At 38.9% G+C, this 22,920-nt stretch overlaps 2 protein-coding genes across 2 annotated transcripts; both read left to right on the top strand.

Moving 5' to 3' along the window:
- The first annotated feature begins 4,721 nt into the window (after positions 1-4,721).
- lrrc8c (leucine rich repeat containing 8 VRAC subunit C) lies at positions 4,722-14,051 on the top strand. The gene is made up of 3 exons (XM_062423966.1): positions 4,722-4,922; positions 9,607-9,749; positions 11,820-14,051. Exons 2-3 carry the CDS (start codon positions 9,612-9,614, stop codon positions 14,049-14,051), a joined length of 2,370 nt encoding a protein of 789 aa, XP_062279950.1. The 5' UTR covers positions 4,722-4,922; positions 9,607-9,611.
- Positions 14,052-17,198: 3,147 nt separating this feature from the next.
- On the top strand, positions 17,199-22,322 carry lrrc8db (leucine rich repeat containing 8 VRAC subunit Db). Its single transcript, XM_062424162.1, has 2 exons — positions 17,199-17,543; positions 19,765-22,322. Exon 2 carries the CDS (start codon positions 19,767-19,769, stop codon positions 22,320-22,322), a length of 2,556 nt encoding a protein of 851 aa, XP_062280146.1. The 5' UTR covers positions 17,199-17,543; positions 19,765-19,766.
- The last annotated feature ends 598 nt before the right edge of the window (positions 22,323-22,920 follow it).

Genomic DNA, 22,920 nt, shown 5'->3' with positions numbered 1-22,920 from the left:
TGTGGCAACCTCAGGGCAGTGGGTGTGTATCCTACAGCCAATAACAGCACACAGGGTGAGAGGTCAGAACTAGTAGTGTAGCGTCCAAGTTAGAGGCGTTACAGGCGCTGCTGTGTGCTGCTCCTCTGCAGTCAGTGTCTGTTTGACCGACACACACACACACAGATGCAGAGCAGAGAGATGGTGAGTCTGTATGAGCTTTAGAACAAAACTGCTGTGAAAGCATCAGAAAATAACATTAAGGTATTGCTCTGATTCACTGTTTTGCTCTCACCAGCACCATTCACTCTCTATAATTACTCTCTAGCTCGCTTGACCACCTTTCTCTCTCTTTCTTTCGCTGAAAGAAAGTATTGAATGCTGTATGTCAACAAACACCAGATGATAATTCCCTCATAGTATACCCTTAATGACCTCCATTAGAAAGACATGAATGGTAGACTACATCAGCCACAACTTACTAAAAGTGGTATGGCATCATATCATTAAATTAATAATACATCATGATAAACTAGAATAAATTAAAAAACAAATAGCTGAAGAATAAGATTAATGAATACATGATTATTAATGAAGCCCAGTATTCATTTACATTACATCACTGGGAAAGACAGGAGAGATATATTGTATGTATAGATACTATTGTTTTGATTAATCCTGACATAGACCACCTATTGGTTATTTTATATGCATACATTTAGAAATATTATACAACATCATGTTTGGCAACAGTAGGCTAAGGGGAAAAAAAGTAACTAAACATTATTTACCAGTTACTTTGAGAAAATGTCTTTGATATTGAAAATCTATATTCTGTCAAACATAATGTCAGCATAATGTCTGTCAGGCGTCTTAGGTGGTAGAGATGCTGATGGGCTTTCGTCACCAGTGTGATGGCATGACACATAGCATTATCAGAAAGTTATTAGCCATTATATTGAAGAGTGTTCCTAATATTTTGTCCCCATCCTGTACATGAGCAGTACATCAGCAGCACCCACTATGACCACAATAATAAACATAAAGTAGAATTATAACATTTGTGACAATGTTAACACAATCTGAAAATGTATAAACTTTGTAAAAGTAGAATTTAAAGCATAGCTGTTGTATTGGATTGAATTATATTGCACAGGTGTTCCTAATAAAGTGCTTGGTGAGTGTATAGTAATAGTTACTGGTTACTTTTCAGATTTAGATTTTATATTTAAAAAACGATAGAATACAATTCATTTCCAGAGATCAAACCAGTGGCTCCAAACCTTTTTGGCTTGTGACGCCTTATGAAAAGCAGTGTTTAGTTGGAGCCCCTTATCATATTTCAAATGTCTATTTTTGACTGACTCATAGTTGCGGTTAATTGTTGATTGATTAATTGTTAATTGCAGTTTTAAATGTCTGTAATATAATTTTTTTTTCTTCTTCCCTTTCCTCTCTTATATCTCATGACCCCCCTATATTTATCCTGTGACCGTTTGGAGGGGCTTGACCCCCTAGCTTGGGAACCACTAGACTAAACTACTTAAAATATTTGTAAAGTAGTTAAAACTAACTCCACTTCAATCTGCTGCAGAAGTCAAAATCAACACATTATTATTTGCTTTCTTGCAGAGAATGACATGAGAAGATAGATATCTTGATCTTCTCATTTAATTCTCGGCAAGAAAACAAATGAGTGCAATTCCCAAAATGACAAAGTAGCTTATAATTCTGTGCTTTAACTTGAGTAAGATTTTGTCTTTTTACACACTAAAAATCACTGGGTTAAACTTTGACCAAGTTTGGGCCAATAGGGCACATACAAAATACTGTGTTAATGTTACCCTAAAAGCCACTGAAGAGTTTTTTTGAAGAGGCTGTTTATTCCACTTTGCTATTTTTAAACTAAAATGTCATTCTTTGTTATTGGTTGTTAATGACTTGTGTATCTTTTGAATGTCATGTGCAAATACTTTTCTACAAGAAAACATGCATTTGTGACTGTTTTTAACTAAAGCTTGCTGTGTGTAATACTGGGTCAGAATGACAGATCACACGTACACACATATACATATATATGTGTATATACACTGTACATACCTTCCCAATAGGATTTTTGGGAGTGTTGATAATGATGGCCTTTGAATTTACTGGCAAGCTCATCTGGGTCAAGACACCAGTCAGCACTTGTGATGGTCCTCTTTCCAGATTTCTGAAATGATTGCAGAAGAAATACACAACATCTTCAAGACAATGTTGTAGCTGTAGTAAATACTGTTATAGAACATGAAGGTCCAACATCACTAGTTCAAACTTACAAGGCGTAATGGTATCAACACTGGCTTGACCCAAACTGGCTAAAAATCTTAACCCAGGGATTTTTAGTGTGCACATTTTTCTACTTCTACTTAAGTCAAGACTCTGAGTATTTCTTCCACTGGAATGTATGGAATAATACACTTTTATTGACTTGAACTCAATGCTTCTTCAATTCTGCAGTAAGTCCATAAATGCTGGTGTGTTTGAGCAAAGGTTGTCATCTCTCGTGTGCAACTCATTGCATTATGGGACACATGTAACATATTGTGTCCACACAGTAAGGTCCTTTCATTCTATTCACTGTGGTTGAGGGTGATGTAACTTTCATTCATGCAACACTTACTACAAAATTAGTCAACACTGTGTTTGAATACATATATATAGACTGTACCCCACCTGACCTACACACCTAAAACAAATAACCATGAGTTACACCACAGAAACAGAAGCAGCAACTGTGTTCAAGATCAAATTATTAACCTTTGAAAACATGACATGTCCAGACTTTACAGAATTTCTGACACATGGGAAATAGGCTAATACATTATAATAAAGTTACACTGAACAGCAACAGCTTGGTTGTCACCTCCAAAGGTGGCTCTTGCCGGGCCTTGCGCGAGGTTATAGGTGATGACGGACTGCATCAGGCCATCAATAGCCTACGTCCAAAATAAATATATGTTCTTATATCAGTTCTCTGTTCTCTAATACTCCTTTATGTATTAGTAATGAGATCATCGATCAATAAAGAGAAATACCTCCTCTTTCTATTTGATTATAAATAAGAATTATATTTACAGTGTTTTATTCTGAAGGGGCATATTATGCATTAGTATATAATTAGTTTAAGACATATTAGGCCTATGTATCTTTCAACAATTTTACACATATTCCCCGTCATATTTTTTATTCTGAATATTTTATTTGCATTCTGTTTTTACTGTAAAGCACTATGTAACTTTGTTTTGAAAGGTGCTATATAAATAAAGTTATTATTATCATTATTATTTTAAAAATTACAAACTGGCCAGTATACAGCACATTAGGTAAGCAGTGTCCCTGGCTCAAAAAAACACAGCTAAATGATTAATAATTGCTAATTCATTTGTTTTCAAAGGGGCTGAAAAAAATTCAACTCAGAGCAAAAAAGCACCTGACCTCATTTGTGTTTTCTCCCCATTGTCCAATAAGATGAATTGAGAAGCGGGTCTTCCGTTGCTGTGACAACATGAATAGAGACATCAATCACAGAGGACAAAGAAGTGTTGGCTGTTGCTGGACACTCATAGCTATATGACTTTACCTACCATAATTACTATGACCAATAACTATCTAAAAAAATAACAAAAGGTACAGATCTGTGAGTTAGGCTAAGGATAGGTGATTCAGGGGTTGCCTTGCAACAATTTGAAAAAGACAACAAAGTGGCTCTTTTGTAAATGTAGGCTTCGACAAAAAATGGAGGGTGGTGTGCCTTATATTTTACAAACATGCAACCTGCCCATACCCGCTGTGCTTAAAACCGCACCGACTCGTTATCCAACAGCATCACTAATTCAATTCTGTACACGACCTCACCCACTTTAAATAGAACCTAGCCCGACCCACACCCTAATTAAAATCAATCGACTACATCGAATGCAAAAACAGTCTCCATTTGCTATTCTTTTTCTCAACTCCTCAGGATCCATTTCAACGACTGCAGTGTAAGCGGATGTAGTACGCATCCATAAATAAAGTACATGATTTAAAAAAGCTTTTATCAACTGGAACTACGGGTATATTGGTGTGGATGTGTTACTAAAAATAAATATTTTTACGTTTGCAAAAATTAAGTTTTAAAAATATCTTAAGCATTGCACTCTAGACCCGCCGTCCACATGTGTCGGTCCAACTTGTACCTGCAAATTACACAGTAGGGTATTTTTCACTCGTTTACCCGTGGGTACCCGAACCCGTGCAGGACTCTGCCCTGGGCTATGAGACTTTACCAACCGAAATGAAGTCAAAAGCACTCTATCTGATTGGGGCTTTAGGCTTGTTAAACTATAAGGACTTCAAACTCTGACCAGTACAGCTTTTATATAATTTGCCCCAGTGCCTAACATTTCAGCGTGTCAAATTCATGGCAAAGACAAGGCAAAATCCATTTTCTAAGTGATTTTTGTTACTCTCAAAATGCATTAAAATGCATCATTTTAAACTACAGTCTTCAAAATCTTCTCTGTGGGAAAGCCCCCAAACCCCCCTTGTGGGGGGCTCAGAGAGGGGTGACCACAGTGACTCTAAAATCGCAGCTACGGCCCTGCTCACCAGGCTGAGAGGGGCAAATAAATTATTAATTTAGCCTAAATGAAAGGTTGTGTTTTTATTTCGGCTTTGCTGCAGTTTTGGCCTCCCTTCCTCTGCTGTCTCATAAACAACATAGATGACAACAATAAAGTCTGTGCTCGGCTTTCTTCACAAGTCCACGCCCCGCTGGCGTACAGTACATGCCTGCATGGTCTGGACGGAGATCCAGGAAGGTTGACGGACAGAGAAGAAGGACCTCCGCACATCATGATCCCAAATCTCCCCGCATGAAAAACGACTGATCTTCCAACTCCAGCTCTGATCTAAAGAAGGTAAATCACTATAATGATCTTGTCATAAGAGAGAGCAGATTGGTCCGGCGGATAGATCACAATAGCGTAATATGCGGTCAGCGGAGCGTCTCACCAACTATTTTACACTGAGATCACCGTTAGTTTCCCTTCTATAAACACAGTCATCAGTCAATAGGCGTGTAATAACATTCATCCACGTAGAGGAGCCTTAAAGTCGCCTTTAAAGCGTCCAACTCTCAGTCGTGGCATCACTAAATTCCCTCTTAATATTTCAGGGGGAAAACTGAAGCTTCCTAAACAGATGACTTAATTGACGTTTTATGCTGATCTCAGGATGAATCACATCTCCCCTCACCATATTAGCACTTTTTCCCTAGAGCTTCCGTTATTCAATAAAGTCTGCCAAAGTGCGTCTCATTATTAGGCTACCATTTCTGCAATGCGGGTAGTTTTTTTCCATATCCTTAACGAGACATGACTTTTTGTACGCCTGGGGTTGGGTGTGTTCCAAACATGTCTGTTTTTGGATATCTGGGATTCAGACAAATTTCCTGTCAGGAAGGGACAAGGATATGGCCCGGTCAGCTCAACTCAATGGCTGACTCATCCAGTGGAAAGACAGGATTTTTCCAAGTAGTCTTCTTAATACCAGCTATAAGCTTCAGCTACTGTCTATAAAGCCACTTCACACTACTTTTATGTGTGCTATTTGTTTTATATTTACATTAAAGTATCCTATTATTATATTTTTAAAGGTGTTGCAAATAGTTTTAAGATATCAGTATCTAAAATTTCTACAGTGTTTGCAGTACTCACAGCGTTGAAAAGTCATGTCTATAATATTCAAGCAACATCTGTTTCCATAATTAATAACCCTGTTACTCTAGACAATACACACAACACCAGGGCTGGAAAAAGTAGTCAGAACATTTTCCAGCATTGAAAACACTTTCACTATCATCATGAAAGTGTACTTAAAGTATCAAAAGTAAAAGTATACATCACACTGAATAGCATAGTGTGTTGTTGGGTGGCTGCAATTAATGATTGCTTTCATTATCAAGCAATCATTTGACTATCTTCTTGATTAATCATTTAGTCTGTAGAATGTCACAAAATCATTGATCAGTTCTTGAAGTCCATGATGAGGTCTTCAATATCTTGTTTTGTCTGCCTGCTGAAAAGAGACTAAAATGACTGATCGATAATCCAAATAGCTACATGAATTGATTAAGTGATGAATCGACTGTTCATTTTATCTCCATGTATTACCACATAAGCAGTATTTACATGAAAAGGTTATTGCAGTAGAGCCAATTTGAACCACTTGAACCACGTATCTTTGGGTAGTCTCAGTTAAAGAGCTTTTGAGCTCCCAACCCAAGGCTTGAGTTACCCAACCCAAGGCTTGTGGACCGGTACTGGGCCTAAAAAAATTTGGTAAAGGGCTGTGGGAAAATATATGATTTGTTAAAACAAATAAACAAACAAAAAATAATAATAATAAATTACATAACTGTAAAGGACATTCTTGGTGGTAATGATACCCTCAACAACACATCTAAAGTAAAGTAAGCCATCAGAACATGAGGTAACTAGTCAGTCATCAACACCTTTCAGCACTGAGTAGTACATGAACACAACAGTGAAAAAAGGTTTGAAACTACTTTTTTAAAATGATGATATGTTTCAATCTTAATCTGTAATGTAACTGTAGCTGCCAGATAAATGTAGGGGGGAAAGAAGTACAATGTTACACTCTGCAATGTAGTGGGATCGAAGTATTACAAAAAGTCAAATACTCAAGTCAAGAACAAAATACTTCAAAATTGTACCTAAGTATTACCTGTGTAATTGTATTTATACCACAGCAGAACTCAATGTCAATACTCATCATTTGGACTATTTCTTCATTAAAAAGTAGTTCCAGTGAAATCTGTTGACAGCTGCTGATAAGCTGAAGAGTAATTGGGATGTCATTTTTGAATACAGATGTTTCTATTGAAGTGTTTTTAATTTCCACACAAATTCCACTGACACAGATATCTCTTGGCAATCTATGTGGACGGTGACAACTAGAGCTAAGTGAGAAAAATGTTGTTATGTACTTTGTCCGAACTGACCCTTTAAAGTCAACCATCAGTAGACAGTTCAGTGTAAACAGCTATACTCTGCATCCTTTCTGCTGTTATGACACTGTTGTGGAAGAATCAATAAAAGCATTTTGTGTGAAAAACACAATTGAACTATCAAAAAATGGGATCTCTTTAAAAAGCCCCTCGGCTTTTAGGAGCCTATTCAACAATACCTGCAGTTAAATTCATTAATAATGAACTCAAGTTTGAGTGTTGATGTATTCAGCTGTTGGCACCACCTGTCTTTTTGGTATTATGAAGCTGCAGATGATAAAACACTGTACATTATGGTCTGGCCCCTTTTAGATGAATCATTAAACCTGCTTACATTTTTCACAGCTTACGTTAGCATGTGGAAGAGTTCGAGATGTATTACCCAGCTGCCAAGTTTCTTTTGAACTTTTTTTTGTATTTTTTATTGCTCCCACCAACACATTAACAACATGGTTTTATTTAGACATGTTAAATTAATTCCACACTGAGATGTTTCACTACAAAAAAACACCGGTGCTTATGCAGAATGTTCAGCGAGTATGTTATTTTCAGTTTGAATGATGCTGCAGCACACCGCCTGACAGATACTGGAAACATTATACATGCAGCTGTAGTAAGCACTTTACAGAAGGTGACCACAGCGAGGGGGTGTAGAAAGCAGCATCAGGAATCCTACCACTGTTAACAAAGGCAGAGGACTTTTATACCGCCTCTGAAGGGTTTCATAGCTAGAAGACCATGCGCTATGTAAATAAGGACTTGGATCTGGTTTGATTCAATGTTGTCAGTCACAGTGCTTCATTAATAACCAGGTGTGAGGCCACTTTACAGACAAGTGGACTTCTTGGAATATGAAGTTAATGTCCAAACACTTGTCACAAGCTCTACCAAAGTAGTAATTTATTCAGTTATTTGTGGGCACTGACTTTTAAACAATTACATTAGTAATACGCATTTGTATAATGTTGGCGCTCCAGTGGAGATTCTGCATTTCCTCTTCAGGGTTCAAAGCCCTGTTAGACAGGCAGTGGGAAAAACTCTTTGGATTTTTGAGTCAGGATATAACAAAAGTATACAGCCATGGTAGTAGCTCTATGTGGTTATACAGAGGCACAATGGTGCTTTGAGCTAAATGCTGAAGTCAATGTGGTTATGTACTCAAAATGACAAATGCTAAAATGGTGATATTTAGCAGGTAGCCTACAGTGTAATCTTTACAGTGTTGTGAATGTCTTTAGGTTTTCAGGTATTTCATCATAGTCCAAATGAATAGGCTAATTAAAATTTGATAATGATAATGGTGCTAGAAAAAGTTGAAGGATCGCCAAAGTTATTACAATTCATCCTGAACTACAGGAACAGCCAGGTTAAACAAAGTCATTAGAATATATAACAATAGGACTGGGTATCTGCAATCGATCCTTTTTGCACCCAGAGCTAGAAAATAGGACTATTTGTATGGACTTGCTCACAGCCAATCAATGCAAACATTCTTCGAGCTAATGCAACATGTGATTGGCCCACTGCCACAGTAGCTACAACCTGTCTATGGTTGCATTTTATGCAATTTAATGCTTCTATTCACATGATGGGTATCGAATGAAGTACTCAATTGGTAATGGTATCACTTTGAGGGTACTTGGATTGGTGCTGGTATCGCCATGTTTTAAACGAGTTAAATTATTATAAACCAAATTAATAGACAAATTAAACTTTTGTAATGATAACGGTGCTAAATGAAAAGTCAACCTTAGGGAGACCTGAATGTGTATATCAAATTCATGGCACTCCATCCAATAGTTGTAAAGCTAGAGGAATGGTCAGGTAAGGTATTAGAATTTATAACATGGGGAACTTTTGCTGATTTTACAGGTTTGGGGCAGTTCTACTCATATGTGATAAGGGTTAGGGTTGTATAAAGCCTCTCAAGGCTCCAGACTGAACTGTGTGAAACCTGATAAAGATATTATGATGTACGAGCTCAGGGAACAGAAAGACCGAGAGTCTAACTGTAAATGTTTAGATGTAGTTGGATTTGGTACATTAGAAATCTTTAAGACATATTATCACTTTGAAGATGATGTGGTAGACATAAAGTAACATTTTTTTTGTGTCACGTCTCTTGCCAAAGTTTACTCTACTTTTAGCTCTGATTAGCATCATCAACTTCTGAGGCAAATATCTGGTGATAGCCGCTTAATGTTCCGATATGATCACTGGCTCATTTCTAACTTCCTCTGTCATTTGATTTTGAGCAGGGAGTGTACGTATGAGTGGGTTATTTCACTATAAACAGCTGCCTGCTGCTGCTGGAAATGATACTGATGAGAGCGGGGGAGAGAGTCCACTTGTGAGCCATAAACCCATAACAATGAGCTGAAACACTCTGCTTAGATGTGAGGGGAAACTCAAGAGTTGGATGATGTCAGAATGAGTGGCAACTCTCACGCTCTAGATATTTGACTGAGAATGAAACACAAATGGTCTTGATTTCAACCCTCAGTGGCTTAACAGTTTCTTTTATTATATTTCTCTAATGACATGTGGCCTTATTTTCCATTTCATTGTTACAGGCACCATGATTCCTGTAATGGAATTCCGGCAGTTCTCTGAACAGCAGCCAGCGTTCAGAGTGCTGAAGCCGTGGTGGGATGTGTTCACCGACTATCTGTCTGTAATCATGCTCATGATCGGCGTCTTCGGATGCACTCTTCAGGTCAGTAACACCGCTCTGTTCATTATGTTTTATAATGGTTTAGAATGCTTCGGTGTCTGATTCTCTTTGAGAGTGAAGAACTGTAATGCATGCTAATATAACATGATTTTGAGCTGCATCATGTTTATGAGATAAAAGTAGTTACGGTTCTATTTTTTCATTAAGTCTAGAGTAATGTAATTCACTTGAGCAAAGCCCATATGCTCACTGATGGAACATTACTGCTCTGTCTCTCGCATTGGCCCCAACCCAGAACCTCTATTTCCCTGCTTTTACAACCTGGACTGTGTGGAGCAAAGGAAGCATTCAGCACATCAGGCGTTTACCAGTGGAAACATACTCACCCAGCCCCTTTTAGTAAACATAAGATTCCTAACTTCAGTGGCCTGGACCAGGAAAAGTTTTTAGCTGCCGTACAGCTCTGTAGTCTGTAGTGTAAATTCTGGATATTATACCAAAACACTTTTAGAAAAACTGTTAACAGGATATTTTATCTGGGTGGGACCAAAGCCATTGTTTCCTAACCCTATCATAACAGTGTTTGGACATGGATCTAAAAACTAAAATGAATAGACAATTAATTATGTAGCCAAGTTTACTTAATATGTCACAGCATTATCAACATGATACTTTGTGTAATTACTTGATAGCCTGACACAATAATCCCTGCATTTATAGTAGGAGGGAGAATTTCAGAGAGATGTAGTTAGTAAAAGTCTGCAGATCAGCTCTTCAGCAGACCTGACTTTGCAATTTAATCTGTAATGTACTGCACTACAACTGCATTGCCTTTACTGTAGTTTAATGTCATTTGCTTTTGTTTCATTTTGTACTCATTGCTCATGATTGTATTTTGCTTGCAGTTTAATTGAAAAACATACTGTAATTGTTTCTGATTATATCATGCTGAGTCTGGAGTATCGGGCAGCTAAATAGAGTGCACAAAATGTCTTCCCTTCAGGCTTGCCACTGCTAAAATAAAGTGCCCATTTCCTGTTATTTGCGTTGCACGGCGAAGCAGCTGTTTTTCATTGTTAACATTAAAAGTAAACAGGCATATGTTGTTTACTGATGCCAGCTTGTGGTCATATTCAGTATATTTATACGCTCTCAGGGACATCAGGTTACGCAGATGTTACATTCACTATACAGTAATAAATGGGTTGTTATACATGTAGAGGGTCAGTTAACAGGTTTCTCCACTGCCCCTGAACCCATTTTGAAAGCATGAATTACTTCTTTCACCTGTTGCAATAAGTGGCCCCCTTATTTATTTATTTATTTATTTACATGTGTGTGTGTGTGTGTGTGTGTGTGTGTGTGTGTGTGTGTGTCTGCGTGTGTGTGTGTTAGTGTGTCTGCGTGTGTGTGTGTGTGTGTGTGTGTGTGTGTGTGTGTGTGTGTCTGCGTGTGTGTGTGTCTGCGTGTGTGTGTGTGTGTGTGTGTGTGTGTGTGTTGTAGGACTAATGACGCAGTCAGAGAAGGCCGGGTTCTGTCGTGAGAGCACTTTGAGCTGGGGGGAGACTGATTTATTTAGACCTCTAGAGGGTACTCTATGTTAGTTTCAGTTTTAATTGGACTCTTTATGGAATCATTTTAATGATCCAGGAAGTACAGTTTGAGTAGTAGATGAATGAGTTTGAAGACTTATCAGACGCCAAATCACTGTTTATAACATTAGGAAGAATTTTACTTCTCTGGAAGTTAATCCTTATCTCATCAGTTGCAGGGTAAAAAGTAGAAATACAATGTTCATATTACAAAGTGATCCACCAAGAATGGACATATTTGATTGGCCAACAAAGCGCTTTGCTGATGAAGGCGCACTGCGTTTTGGCAAAACTTGAGTCAGGTTCAACCTCTGCATTGGCACCACTGCTGCATCAATAGAGTGGTCTCATTAAATGATGTGGCTGTATCAAGCAGGGTTGTTGTCAGACTGAATGTGGCCTAATCTGTATCCTGGTCATTTAAGTGCCTATAAATACATTGACTGTTCTCTCACAATGTCTGAATGTCTATTTTACGTAATTTTGCTAATCTTTCTCTTTTTTTTACATTTTGTTGTAGGTAATGCAAGACAAAATCATATGCCTTCCTCAGAAAACATCAGTGAACACAAATGAAGTGGAAACGACGTCATTGTTACACCTGCAACCCAATACTTCAGCTGTACCGAGAGAAATGAAGGGCCTGAAAACCAACCTGGATCTTCAACAGTACAGTTTCATCAATCAGATGTGTTATGAGATGGCTCTGCATTGGTATGCCAAGTACTTTCCTTATTTGGTTCTTATACACACCCTAGTTTTCATGGTGTGTAGCAACTTCTGGTTCAAATTTCCTGGCTCGAGCTCTAAAATAGAGCATTTTATCTCCATGCTTGGCAAGTGCTTTGACTCTCCGTGGACTACACGAGCTCTGTCGGAAGTCTCTGGGGAGAATCCTGAAGAAAAGGACCATAAAAAGACTACTAGGTCCAACATTGCTGTGGCCCCTGGAGAGGGCAGTTTGGAGAAGACACAGTCCCTTCGGTCTATCCCGGAAAAGATTGTAGTTGACAAGCCGTCAGCAAGTGCTCTTGACAAAAAAGAGGGGGAACAAGCTAAAGCACTTTTTGAAAAGGTAAAGAAGTTCCGTTTGCATGTTGAGGAGGGAGATATCCTCTACATCATGTATGTTCGCCAGACAGTGTTCAAGGTGTTTAAATTCCTCCTCATCATTGCATATAATAGTGCCCTGGTGAATAAGGTGCGGAATAGAGTACGTTGTGAAGTTGAGATACAGAACATGACCGGCTACAAAGACTTTCAATGTAATCACACTATGGCTCATCTGTTTTCCAAGCTTTCGTACTGCTACCTGTGTTTAGTTGCTGTCTATGGATTTACAAGCCTTTACACCTCCTACTGGTTGTTTTACCGCTCACTGAAAGAGTACTCCTTTGAGTATGTGCGACAAGAAACAGGCATCAATGACATCCCAGACGTCAAGAATGACTTTGCCTTCATGCTACACATGATTGATCAGTATGACCCACTTTATTCGAAAAGATTTGCCGTTTTTCTTTCCGAGGTCAGTGAGAACAAACTGAAACAGCTCAACCTAAACCACGATTGGACTGCAGAGAAACTGCGTCAGAGACTCCAGACCAATGGCAACAACAGGCTTGAACTTCAGCTGTTCATGCTCCCTGGGTTACCAGACACTGTCTTTGAGTTAACAGAGCTCCAGTCTCTTAAACTCGAAATCATCAACAATGTCACCATCCCTGCCTCAATCTCTCAGCTGGAAGACCTTCAGGAGCTGTCTCTTTACCAAAGCTCTCTAAAGTTGCACACAACAGCTACCTCCTTCCTCAAAGAGAACCTTAAAGTGCTTCGCGTGAAGTTTGATGATAGCAGGGAATTTCCAAACTGGATGTACGGCCTGCGAAATATAGAGGAGCTCTATCTCACAGGATCACTATGCCCTGATGCCAAGAATATAGTTCTTGAGTCATTGCGGGAGATGAAGTGTTTGAAAACTCTCTCCCTTAAGAGTAATTTGACCAAGATACCGCAGTCCATAGTGGATGTTTCCAGCCATCTGCAGAGGCTGTACTTACACAATGATGGCACTAAGCTAGTAATGCTCAATAACCTGAAAAAAATGAACAATCTGACAGAGCTGGAGCTAGTGCGCTGTGATCTGGAACGTATTCCACATGCAATCTTCAGCCTCACGAACCTGCAGGAGCTCGACCTGAAAGAGAACAACCTTCGCTCTATAGAGGAGATCATCAGCTTCCAGCATCTTCGAAAACTTATTTGCCTTAAACTTTGGTACAATGGCATCATGTATATCCCAGAGCATATCAAAAAGCTTGGCAGCCTAGAGCGCCTCTACTTCAGCAACAACAAGATTGAGATATTGCCTTCGCACCTGTTCTTGTGCAACAAGCTGCGCTACCTTGACATGTCCAACAATGACATCCGATTCATCCCTCCAGAAATCGGAGTCCTTCAGAGTCTACAATATTTCTCTGTCACCTGTAACAAAATTGAAAATCTACCTGATGAGCTCTTCTTTTGCAAGAAGCTCAAAACGCTAAAGCTTGGCAAGAACTCGCTGTCCATCCTCTCACCAAAGATTTCCTACCTAGTTCATCTGACACACTTGGAGCTCAAAAGCAACCACTTTGAGGTCCTGCCACCAGAGCTGGGTTTTTGTCGTGCTTTGAAGCGCAGTGGCCTTGCAGTGGAAGACACAGTCTTTGAAACTCTGCCTTCAGATGTCAGGGACCAAATGAAGGCTGAGTGAGATGCCTTATTGTAGCCACAGTGCCTGCTGTTTGTTCTGTCTACCCATTCAGAGCATTTGTTTTTTATTAACTCATTATCATACTTGTGTATTACTGTAAGAACCTTTTTTTGTTCAGGATTATTATTTTTTTTATAAAGTGTTCCTAAGAGAGGGAAAATTATCTTATTTCATATACTGTCACATAGAGTGTGGCTGCACTTAATGACAGGGGCGATGTTCTGTTGTTATTAACTTATTTCATATTTGACCATAATACATTATTTAAGCAATAGTTTAACATTTTGGGAAATACAAATATCCACTTTCTTATCAAGAGTTAGTTAAGAAGATTGATATCATATCTGACAGATAAGCTTTTAACTACAGCCAACAGATGATTAGCTTAGCTTAGCTTAGCTTTGCAAAAAGACTAGAAGCAGGGGAAACAGGTAGCTTGGTTCTGTCCAAAAGTAAAACAAATCTACCTGCGAGCACCACTGAAGCTCAGTATTTTAACGCAGGGGTGTCAAACTCAGTTTCATCTGGAGCCACATCAGCATTATGGTTGCCCTTGAAAGGCCAGTAGTAAATATAAGACTTTGTAAATGTATCTACTTGTTATCACATTACATAATTGCCTCTGCATTTGATTAGTATTGCTTGTAGTGATAAGTTAATCATTAATAACTAGTTTTAAAAGCAGAATTCTAGGAAAAAATGGGCAAGTAGCTATTTAAGTGTACAAATATACAATTTATTAGAAAAAAATGAAATATACGAAGTAAAATAATAGTAAGTAATAAAGTCAAAATAACAACAATGGTTTGTTTAGTTTATCTATCTATCTACCACGCAAAATTAACACTTATTCTTCAGTCCAGTCGTCTTTAAATGGATGCTTTTCACTGTCAACGTCTTTTTTTCTTTTTTTTATTGGCTAGTTTTGAACAAGACATTTTATTTGTATTAACCGGACCGCCTACATTTGTCAATAACCTTGCTAACTGTGGTGGCTAGTGGCAGCTCAATGATGACAGCTGAGGTGTCGTGATAGCGATGCATTTAGCCCACGGGCCTTGAGTTTGATACATGTGAATTAAAGGCAGCCCGTGGAGTTTTGTTTACATTGAGTGTTACTCATCAAAACACACTAACTGTATCCTTAAGATATAACTAAACGCTGAATTTAACCTCATAAAACATTTGCAAAGTGAATTTTTAAAGAACCACGCTAGCTGTTTCCCCCTCCTTCCAATCTTTGTGCTAAGCTAAGCTAACCGTGTCATAGCCACAGCTTTATATTAAGCATTTAGATGACAGTAATATCAATATTCTCATGTAACTCTCGGTAAGAAAGCACATTTTCCCAAACTGTTACATTATTTCTCTTAAGCATATTTCCTGTCACTGCTACGTAGACTAATTTGATTACTGAATCTCTTGACCTCACTTAAGTCTCAGCCAGTAGCCAAATGCTGTATATGTACTTTGTGTTGCTCTTATAAAATCTTATATTTTGTGCAAGAGACTGTTAGATCTCATGGGCCGCAGCAGAGTAAATGCAAAAACACAGATATACAGTATCTTACATAAGTACAGTACATGTAATACCTTAATTAAACAATTGTGTATTATAGAAAGACACCTTTTAAAGTCTATTAAACATTAAGGATTATGTCATACTGGTGTTATTCTTCGGCTCTTGACATACAAAAAAAGTCTGCAGCATATGACAAAAGATGTATTTGTATTAAGAGAATTTTACGTTTTTGACTAATAAAATTGATTTATTTGTAAATGTCATTTCTTAGGTTGGATTTTTGAAAGTCCTAACATAAAAAACTACTCTAAAAACATAAAATGACTGATGGATTTGGACAAAGACTGATTTTAGCCTTTAGTTATTTTTATTAATTTGATTGGCCCTATATAGGCAAGGCAAGGCAAGGCAAGGCAGCTTTATTTATATAGCGCATTTCATACACAGTGGCAACTCAATGTGCTTTACATAAAACAAACATTTAACAGTAAGAATTGGAAACAAAAAACATAAAAAACATGTAATTTGAGAAATAAAAATAAAACCCAATAATAGTATAGTGCAGCAATAGTGTTGAATTTCCAAAAAGCTAATTCTATCAGTTGTATTACCTGATATTTGAAAGTGGTAACAGCACCATGCACTCTGTCTTATTCTCAACTGTGTCGTAGGATAAGACATCTCCTGCTGGCTGATGAGGATTAATAAGATAAAGAAGATTAGTCTATTATTATGCATACATGAGGCATACAGAGGAAAGACTAAATTGGGTTTGGAGTGTCTTTGACAAAACTTTTAAAATGTATTGAGTGGAGAAAAGCTCTTTTGGCACACACAGATTGTGCCTGCCCATGCTGTCAGTCCTAGATAAAATGAAGAATCTCAATATTTATCTAAGTGTACAAGGAGTTTGTTTTCAGTACAATAACATTTAAATTAAGAAATAAGAATAGAATTGGGTAACTCAAGATAAAAATGCCAGTAAATGTGAACTCATATTAATGTAGAATTAATCTATACATCTTAAATTACAGTGGACATTTCTGCTTCATATGTTTAATCTATTTATTACCCAATTAATGTATTGCTACAGGCAAAAAAAGATAAGGCCTACCACTATAAATATACCACCTGCTTTCCCTTGGGTTGGAATGGATGTAGTATACATAGATACCAAGAAGTTTAAAAAAAGATTGTTTGAAGCATTTAAAAAAAATGTTTTTTTAAATAGACAAAACTGGTATTATTATTATTATCATATCCATTAATTGGATCATGTAAGGCTGCATGTGGTTTACCTAAAAAATGAAGCATTGTGCAAAGAATGGACCGGGCGCAGATAGCCTACAAATAATAGTTCATTAGTGCCAATGATGACATTTAACATTTATGTGTTATAATTTAAATGTAGAATGAAAAAGCCTGCTGAGTTATTGCGTCTGGCTCTTCGACAAAGCTGTGATATAACTTTAAATGACATTACTTTGCAATTTTACGACGATCCCTAACTTCCGTGGGTCATCTTCCTGTCTACCGTAAATTCAGGGAGAGTTTTTAAAGCGCTGTATGGGTATCATATCACCTCCTGATGACAAAACAACAACCTTGTGCAACACCCGGGGAGATCCATCCTGCACAGCACGTTGGAACAAGTAAGAAAACGGGTGGGCAGGTTGAAAGGTATTGAGGATCAACCTTGGTGAATGTGTGGATAGTCTCCAATCTCCAATCAAAACGAGTCAACATCCAGCAGCTGGTGCTGGCGCGCCGGCTGTGTCGCCAGTCAGAGGCAGAGGACCCGACCATCTGAAGCGGGGTGGGGGTAGTCTGCTAAGCCGCTTACAGCAAACAGGCCCACGGTTGAATTGATGCAAAGAATGAACGGATCCATTACAACAGCGAAACATGGCTGATAAGATGCGTCGTTGTTCGGTACTGGCATCTACATAACTGGATCAGACCTGCTGAAGGTGCGTATCTGTGCAGGTCTCCGTCTTCTGTTTAACTCTGTATATAAGAACCGCAGTGTTATGCTCCAATAATATCGGCGATAATGCATAGTCAATCAATATGATCTAGTTGTGATTTTACTGCATAAACGTAATCTGAATAGATCGTAATTGTTTATTATATTTTTGATATGAAACGCTGATTTTTGTGCGGCGTTTAGGGGCCTCACGGACATCAGGTGCACCTCTTGTTTTCTGCCCATGGATGCGCCTTGCTGCTGTAGCCGGTCTCAGCCTGCTCTGCAGCCTCACTAAAAAACAGTGACCTTCATGCTTTCAACATAGACAATGGAAATTAGTCGCAGCAGCACAAAAGATCCTATTTTCTCATTTTATGCGTGGCTATTTAAAATAATATAATAGACAATAGCCTTTAAAATATTATACACAGGAAACACACAGATATGTAGTCTGAGTGTCACATACAGTATACAGTATACAAACAGTATTTTTAGTCAACAAGCCAAGGCTTCACATAGTGTGTTATTGTGTATATGTATGGTGAAGGTATGATTGTAAACTCTGGCTTATTTGGAGTGGAGTGGGTTAAATCCAGAGAAAGGGAGGCCACTGTATTATTGATCATACAATCTACTTCATAGTTGTGTTGTGTATGCATGCACACACTGTCTCCACAGACAACTCTCATGCCTCGTCCCAGTTCAAGGCCAGTGCCCTACATAAATCCTTAACAATCTGAGAAGGCTGTCCAGCCCCCCCCCCCCCCCCCCCCCCCCCCTCCCCCCTCCAAATGTGCCCGCTCCATGTGGCCTTGCCTAAAATTAGAATACGTGACCAATGTATCCTTCTATTCATCACTATCCCATTGTACACTGGTACCTCTGACTAATTGGCCTGACCAAATTACCAGGTGTATTCAGGATGTCCGTACACAAAGTGACCAGAAAAATAGAAACACTTTTATGTAGTGCACAATACAATAGTTCTATAATAAATGCTATCTGATTTAAAATGTTCCGTTTTTGTTGAGACTAATTCAGTTGTGTGTTCACTCTATTTACTTTTGAGGCTGTGTTTGTGGGCTGCATTGTATTGAACTGCATTATAATAAAGGGTGTTTCTAATATTTTGTTTACCTCATTTACATATATGGAGGAGCAGAATTATAACAAACACCATCTCATTTAATGTGACCCAATACAACAATGCTACAAACTACAGGCTGGAAAGTGACCTTAGAGTTCAATCAGCACCTCTTTTTCATAGTGTCAGTAAAGAATTTGAAGTTTCACAAAGGCGTGCTTTATTACAAAAAAGCAGTATTGGCTTGAATTACAGTGTGCAGATGTCTTTCTATTTCTGGTCACTCAGTGTATCACCCACACAAAATGTTACAATGAACAAGCCACTGCAAGATGTAAATAATGGATTATGAACAGGCATAAACTCTGTCCTGTTTGGAGTCTGGACGAACTGTTCAGCATTACATCAGCTGTTAAAATCATTTGCACATACTTCATCATGACAGAGAAATGAAAGATACTGTATATGGATATGTTGTCATGAATATGGTTTTGCAACTCCACATCATGTGTGCCAGAGGAAAGCCAAAACTCACTCTGTAAACTTAAGTATTATAGGCCATGTCAGAGTTTTATGAGTTTTATAATAGTTATCACTTAATCATCCATCCAAGATTGGCCTCCTGGTGGCAAACAAGGACATTTCAGATTTTACAAGTTGGCCAGGACTGCCAAAACATTCCAAAAGCTTTGCTGTCTGTGAGGATAGAAACTGGAGCAGCTATAGGTGTGTTGCAACAGTCTTATTATTGTTAGTTTAAGATCCCCCGAAGGAAAAAAAGTTTTGCAATAAGTTTTGCAATAACAATATATATTTACTTGTGATAAAAATGCTTGCTAAAAATGAAATTGCTAAGACGAAGATAGCAATCAATGGGTCAGCCAGTCAGTGCTCAGTACATGTAGTACAGAGGACATAGTCAAATCTAATCTTACCCAAAAAACCTTTTCTGCAGAAAGGAAGTTGATGTATGTGCCAAAGCCTGTGTCCAAAGCCAAAGTACAGTGGCTATATAAGTCATTAAGATTACAATAAAAGATTGAAAATAAATATTCTGGAATTTTTACATTCAAATAAAAAAAGAAAGAATTGAAAAATCAAGCATAATGTTTCACACAATTCACATTCTCTGTTGCAGGAATGTTCACCCTCACAGAAGTAGCCGCCCTGAACGACATCCAGCCAACATATCGAATACTGAAACCATGGTGGGATGTCTTCATGGATTATCTTGGCATTGTCATGCTGATGTTGGCAATATTTGCTGGAACTATGCAGTTAACCAAGGATCAAGTGGTTTGTCTCCCTGTGCTGGAGCAAACTCCAGACAAGGCCGGGGGCTTCTTGGCACCCCAACCCCCAGAGGCAGCTGATGGTTTATGGAACAGAGAGAGCGCCATCGGGGAGCAAGCCGCTCCACTGATGGCTAAAAGGCCTCCTGATAGCATTGCCCCCACAATTCAAATCACACCGCCAGCCACATTTGTGCAACCTCCCCCCACGGGTGTCAGAACCAAGTTGGATTTCCAGCAGTATGTTTTTGTCAACCAGATGTGTTACCATGTAGCCCTTCCTTGGTACTCCAAATATTTCCCGTACCTTGCTCTAATCCATACTATTGTATTAATGGTCAGTAGCAACTTCTGGTTCAAATACCCAAAGACAAGTTCAAAAATAGAACATTTTGTTTCAATCCTTGGAAAATGTTTCGAATCACCTTGGACCACTAAAGCATTGTCTGAGACTGCGTGTGAGGACTCGGAGGAGAACAAGCAGAGGCTGGCTGGGGCCTCCTCCCTTCTGAAACATCTGTCCACAAGCAGCGAGGAGGGGAGTCCAAACCAGTCCGCCCCAATACTGACTAAATCCGGGGTCACCTTTTCTGCGGAGAAGCTTGTGAGTGAAGTTCCCTGCATGACCATACTGGGCAAGAAAGATGGCGAGCAAGCAAAGGCCCTGTTTGAAAAAGTCCGGAAATTCCGTGCTCATGTGGAGGACAGTGACTTGATTTACAGGCTATATGCCATTCAGACAGTCATCAAAACAGTGAAATTCATTTTGATCCTTTGCTACACAATGACATTTGTCGCATCTATAGATTTTGACCACGTATGTGAGCCTGAAATAAAGCATTTGACTGGATATGCTAAGTTCCAATGTACACATAACATGGCATTCATGCTAAAGAAACTGCTTGTCAGCTATATTGCTATCATATGTGTTTATGGCGTAATCTGTATATACACGCTGTTCTGGCTTTTTAGGCGACCACTTAAGGAGTATTCCTTTGAAAAAGTCAGAGAGGAGAGCAGCTTCAGTGACATTCCTGATGTTAAGAATGACTTTGCTTTCCTCCTTCACATGGTCGATCAGTATGACCAGCTGTACTCAAAGCGTTTTGGTGTTTTTCTTTCTGAGGTGAGTGAAAACAAACTTCGAGAGATCAGCCTGAACCACGAGTGGACCTTCGAGAAGCTGCGGCAGCATGTGACTCGCAACCCTCAAGACAAGTTGGAACTTCATCTTTTCATGCTATCTGGAGTGCCGGATGCTGTGTTTGATCTCACAGATTTGGAAATCCTTAAACTAGAGTTAATTCCAGAGGCTAGGATTACGGCTAAAATGTCACAAATGGTAAACCTCCAGGAGCTGCACTTGTATCACTGCCCAGCTAAAGTTGAACAGACTGCTTTCATTTTTCTTCAGGATCACCTCCGATGCCTTCATGTCAAATTCACAGATGTTGCTGAGATCCCTAGCTGGGTATACTTGTTGAAAAGTTTAAGGGAGCTGTACTTGGTTGGTAATCTGAACTCTGAAAACAACAAAATGATCGGACTCGAGTCTCTCCGAGACCTCAGACACTTAAAGATTCTGCATCTCAAAAGCAACCTCACAAAGATTCCCACAAACATAACAGATCTGTCTCCGCATCTCATCAAGTTGGTGGTTCATAATGACGGTACAAAACTCTTGGTGCTGAATAGTCTCAAGAAAATGATGAATCTTGCAGAGCTGGAGCTTCATAACTGTGAGTTGGAGCGAATCCCCCACGCTATCTTCAGTTTGACCAACCTTCAGGAACTTGATCTAAAATCCAACCACATTCGTACAATCGAAGAGATCATCAGCTTCCAGCACCTCAAAAGACTGACGTGCCTCAAACTTTGGCACAATAAGATCATCACCATTCCATTGTCAATTAGCCACGTCAAAAACCTCGAGTCGCTCTATCTCTCACACAACAAACTCGAGTCTCTGCCCTCGTCATTATTCAACCTTCTCAAGTTGAGGTACCTTGACGTTAGCCATAACTCTGTAGCAGTAATACCTCTGGAAGTGGGCTTTTTGCAGAACCTCCAACATTTTTCCATTGCAGGCAACAAAGTCGAAGTAGTTCCCAAACAACTGTTCAAGTGCAACAAACTGAGGACATTATGTCTCAGCCACAACTGCATCTCCTCCATTCCAGAGAAAATTGGCCAACTAGCACAGCTGACCCATCTGGAACTGAAGGGGAACTGCCTGGATCGTCTCCCACCTCAGCTCGGTCAGTGTAGCCTCATCCGCAGAAGCTGCCTGATTGTGGAGGATCACCTCTTTGACTCGCTCCCGATGGAGGTCAAAGAGAGCATCAATCAGGAATCCAGTGTTTCTTTTGCAAATGGATGCAAGTGTTTAAGTGACGGACGGTAGTCACATCCTGCATTACATGTCGGGCATGTCCTTTTTTTATCCATGCCATTAGAAACAGTAGTTCAGGGTGCAGTACTAATATGCTTTATGATGGTTTAGTTAAGTTATGAAGTAGACATACCACCTCACATACAAGGTAGGACATTTTAGATGGACCCTGGACTTTCATGACTTGTGTCATGTCTGTATTTTTTCATTCTGTTTTTGGTTGTTATTAATATGAGTAGCAATTAAATCACTCTGCTTATACTGTTATCATTTGTATGCAATAATACCTGTACTAGATATGAAACTTTGTATCATTTTAAAATAATCTCCTCCTTTTATCACAAGTGATATATTTTCTTCAGACTGACTAGATACAGTTGATTGTCTTGAACTGTCAGTGAACAGTTTAAAGGAGTAGTTGGAAAATAAACTCATCTTCATTCTTGCTGAGAGTTACTTGAGAAGATTGATACCATTTTCAAGTGTGTGATCTAAATATGAAGGTATGGCCAGCAGCAGGATTGTTGTTTACCTGTTTGCATTATTTATGCTAAGCTAGGCTTACTGGCTGTAGCTTAATATTTTGCAGGAAAACATGTCAATGGTGTGG

Source organism: Scomber scombrus, chromosome 8 (assembly GCF_963691925.1).
Source record: "Scomber scombrus chromosome 8, fScoSco1.1, whole genome shotgun sequence".
NCBI lineage: Eukaryota > Metazoa > Chordata > Actinopteri > Scombriformes > Scombridae > Scomber > Scomber scombrus.
This window is presented reverse-complemented; position numbering and strand designations above follow the sequence as displayed.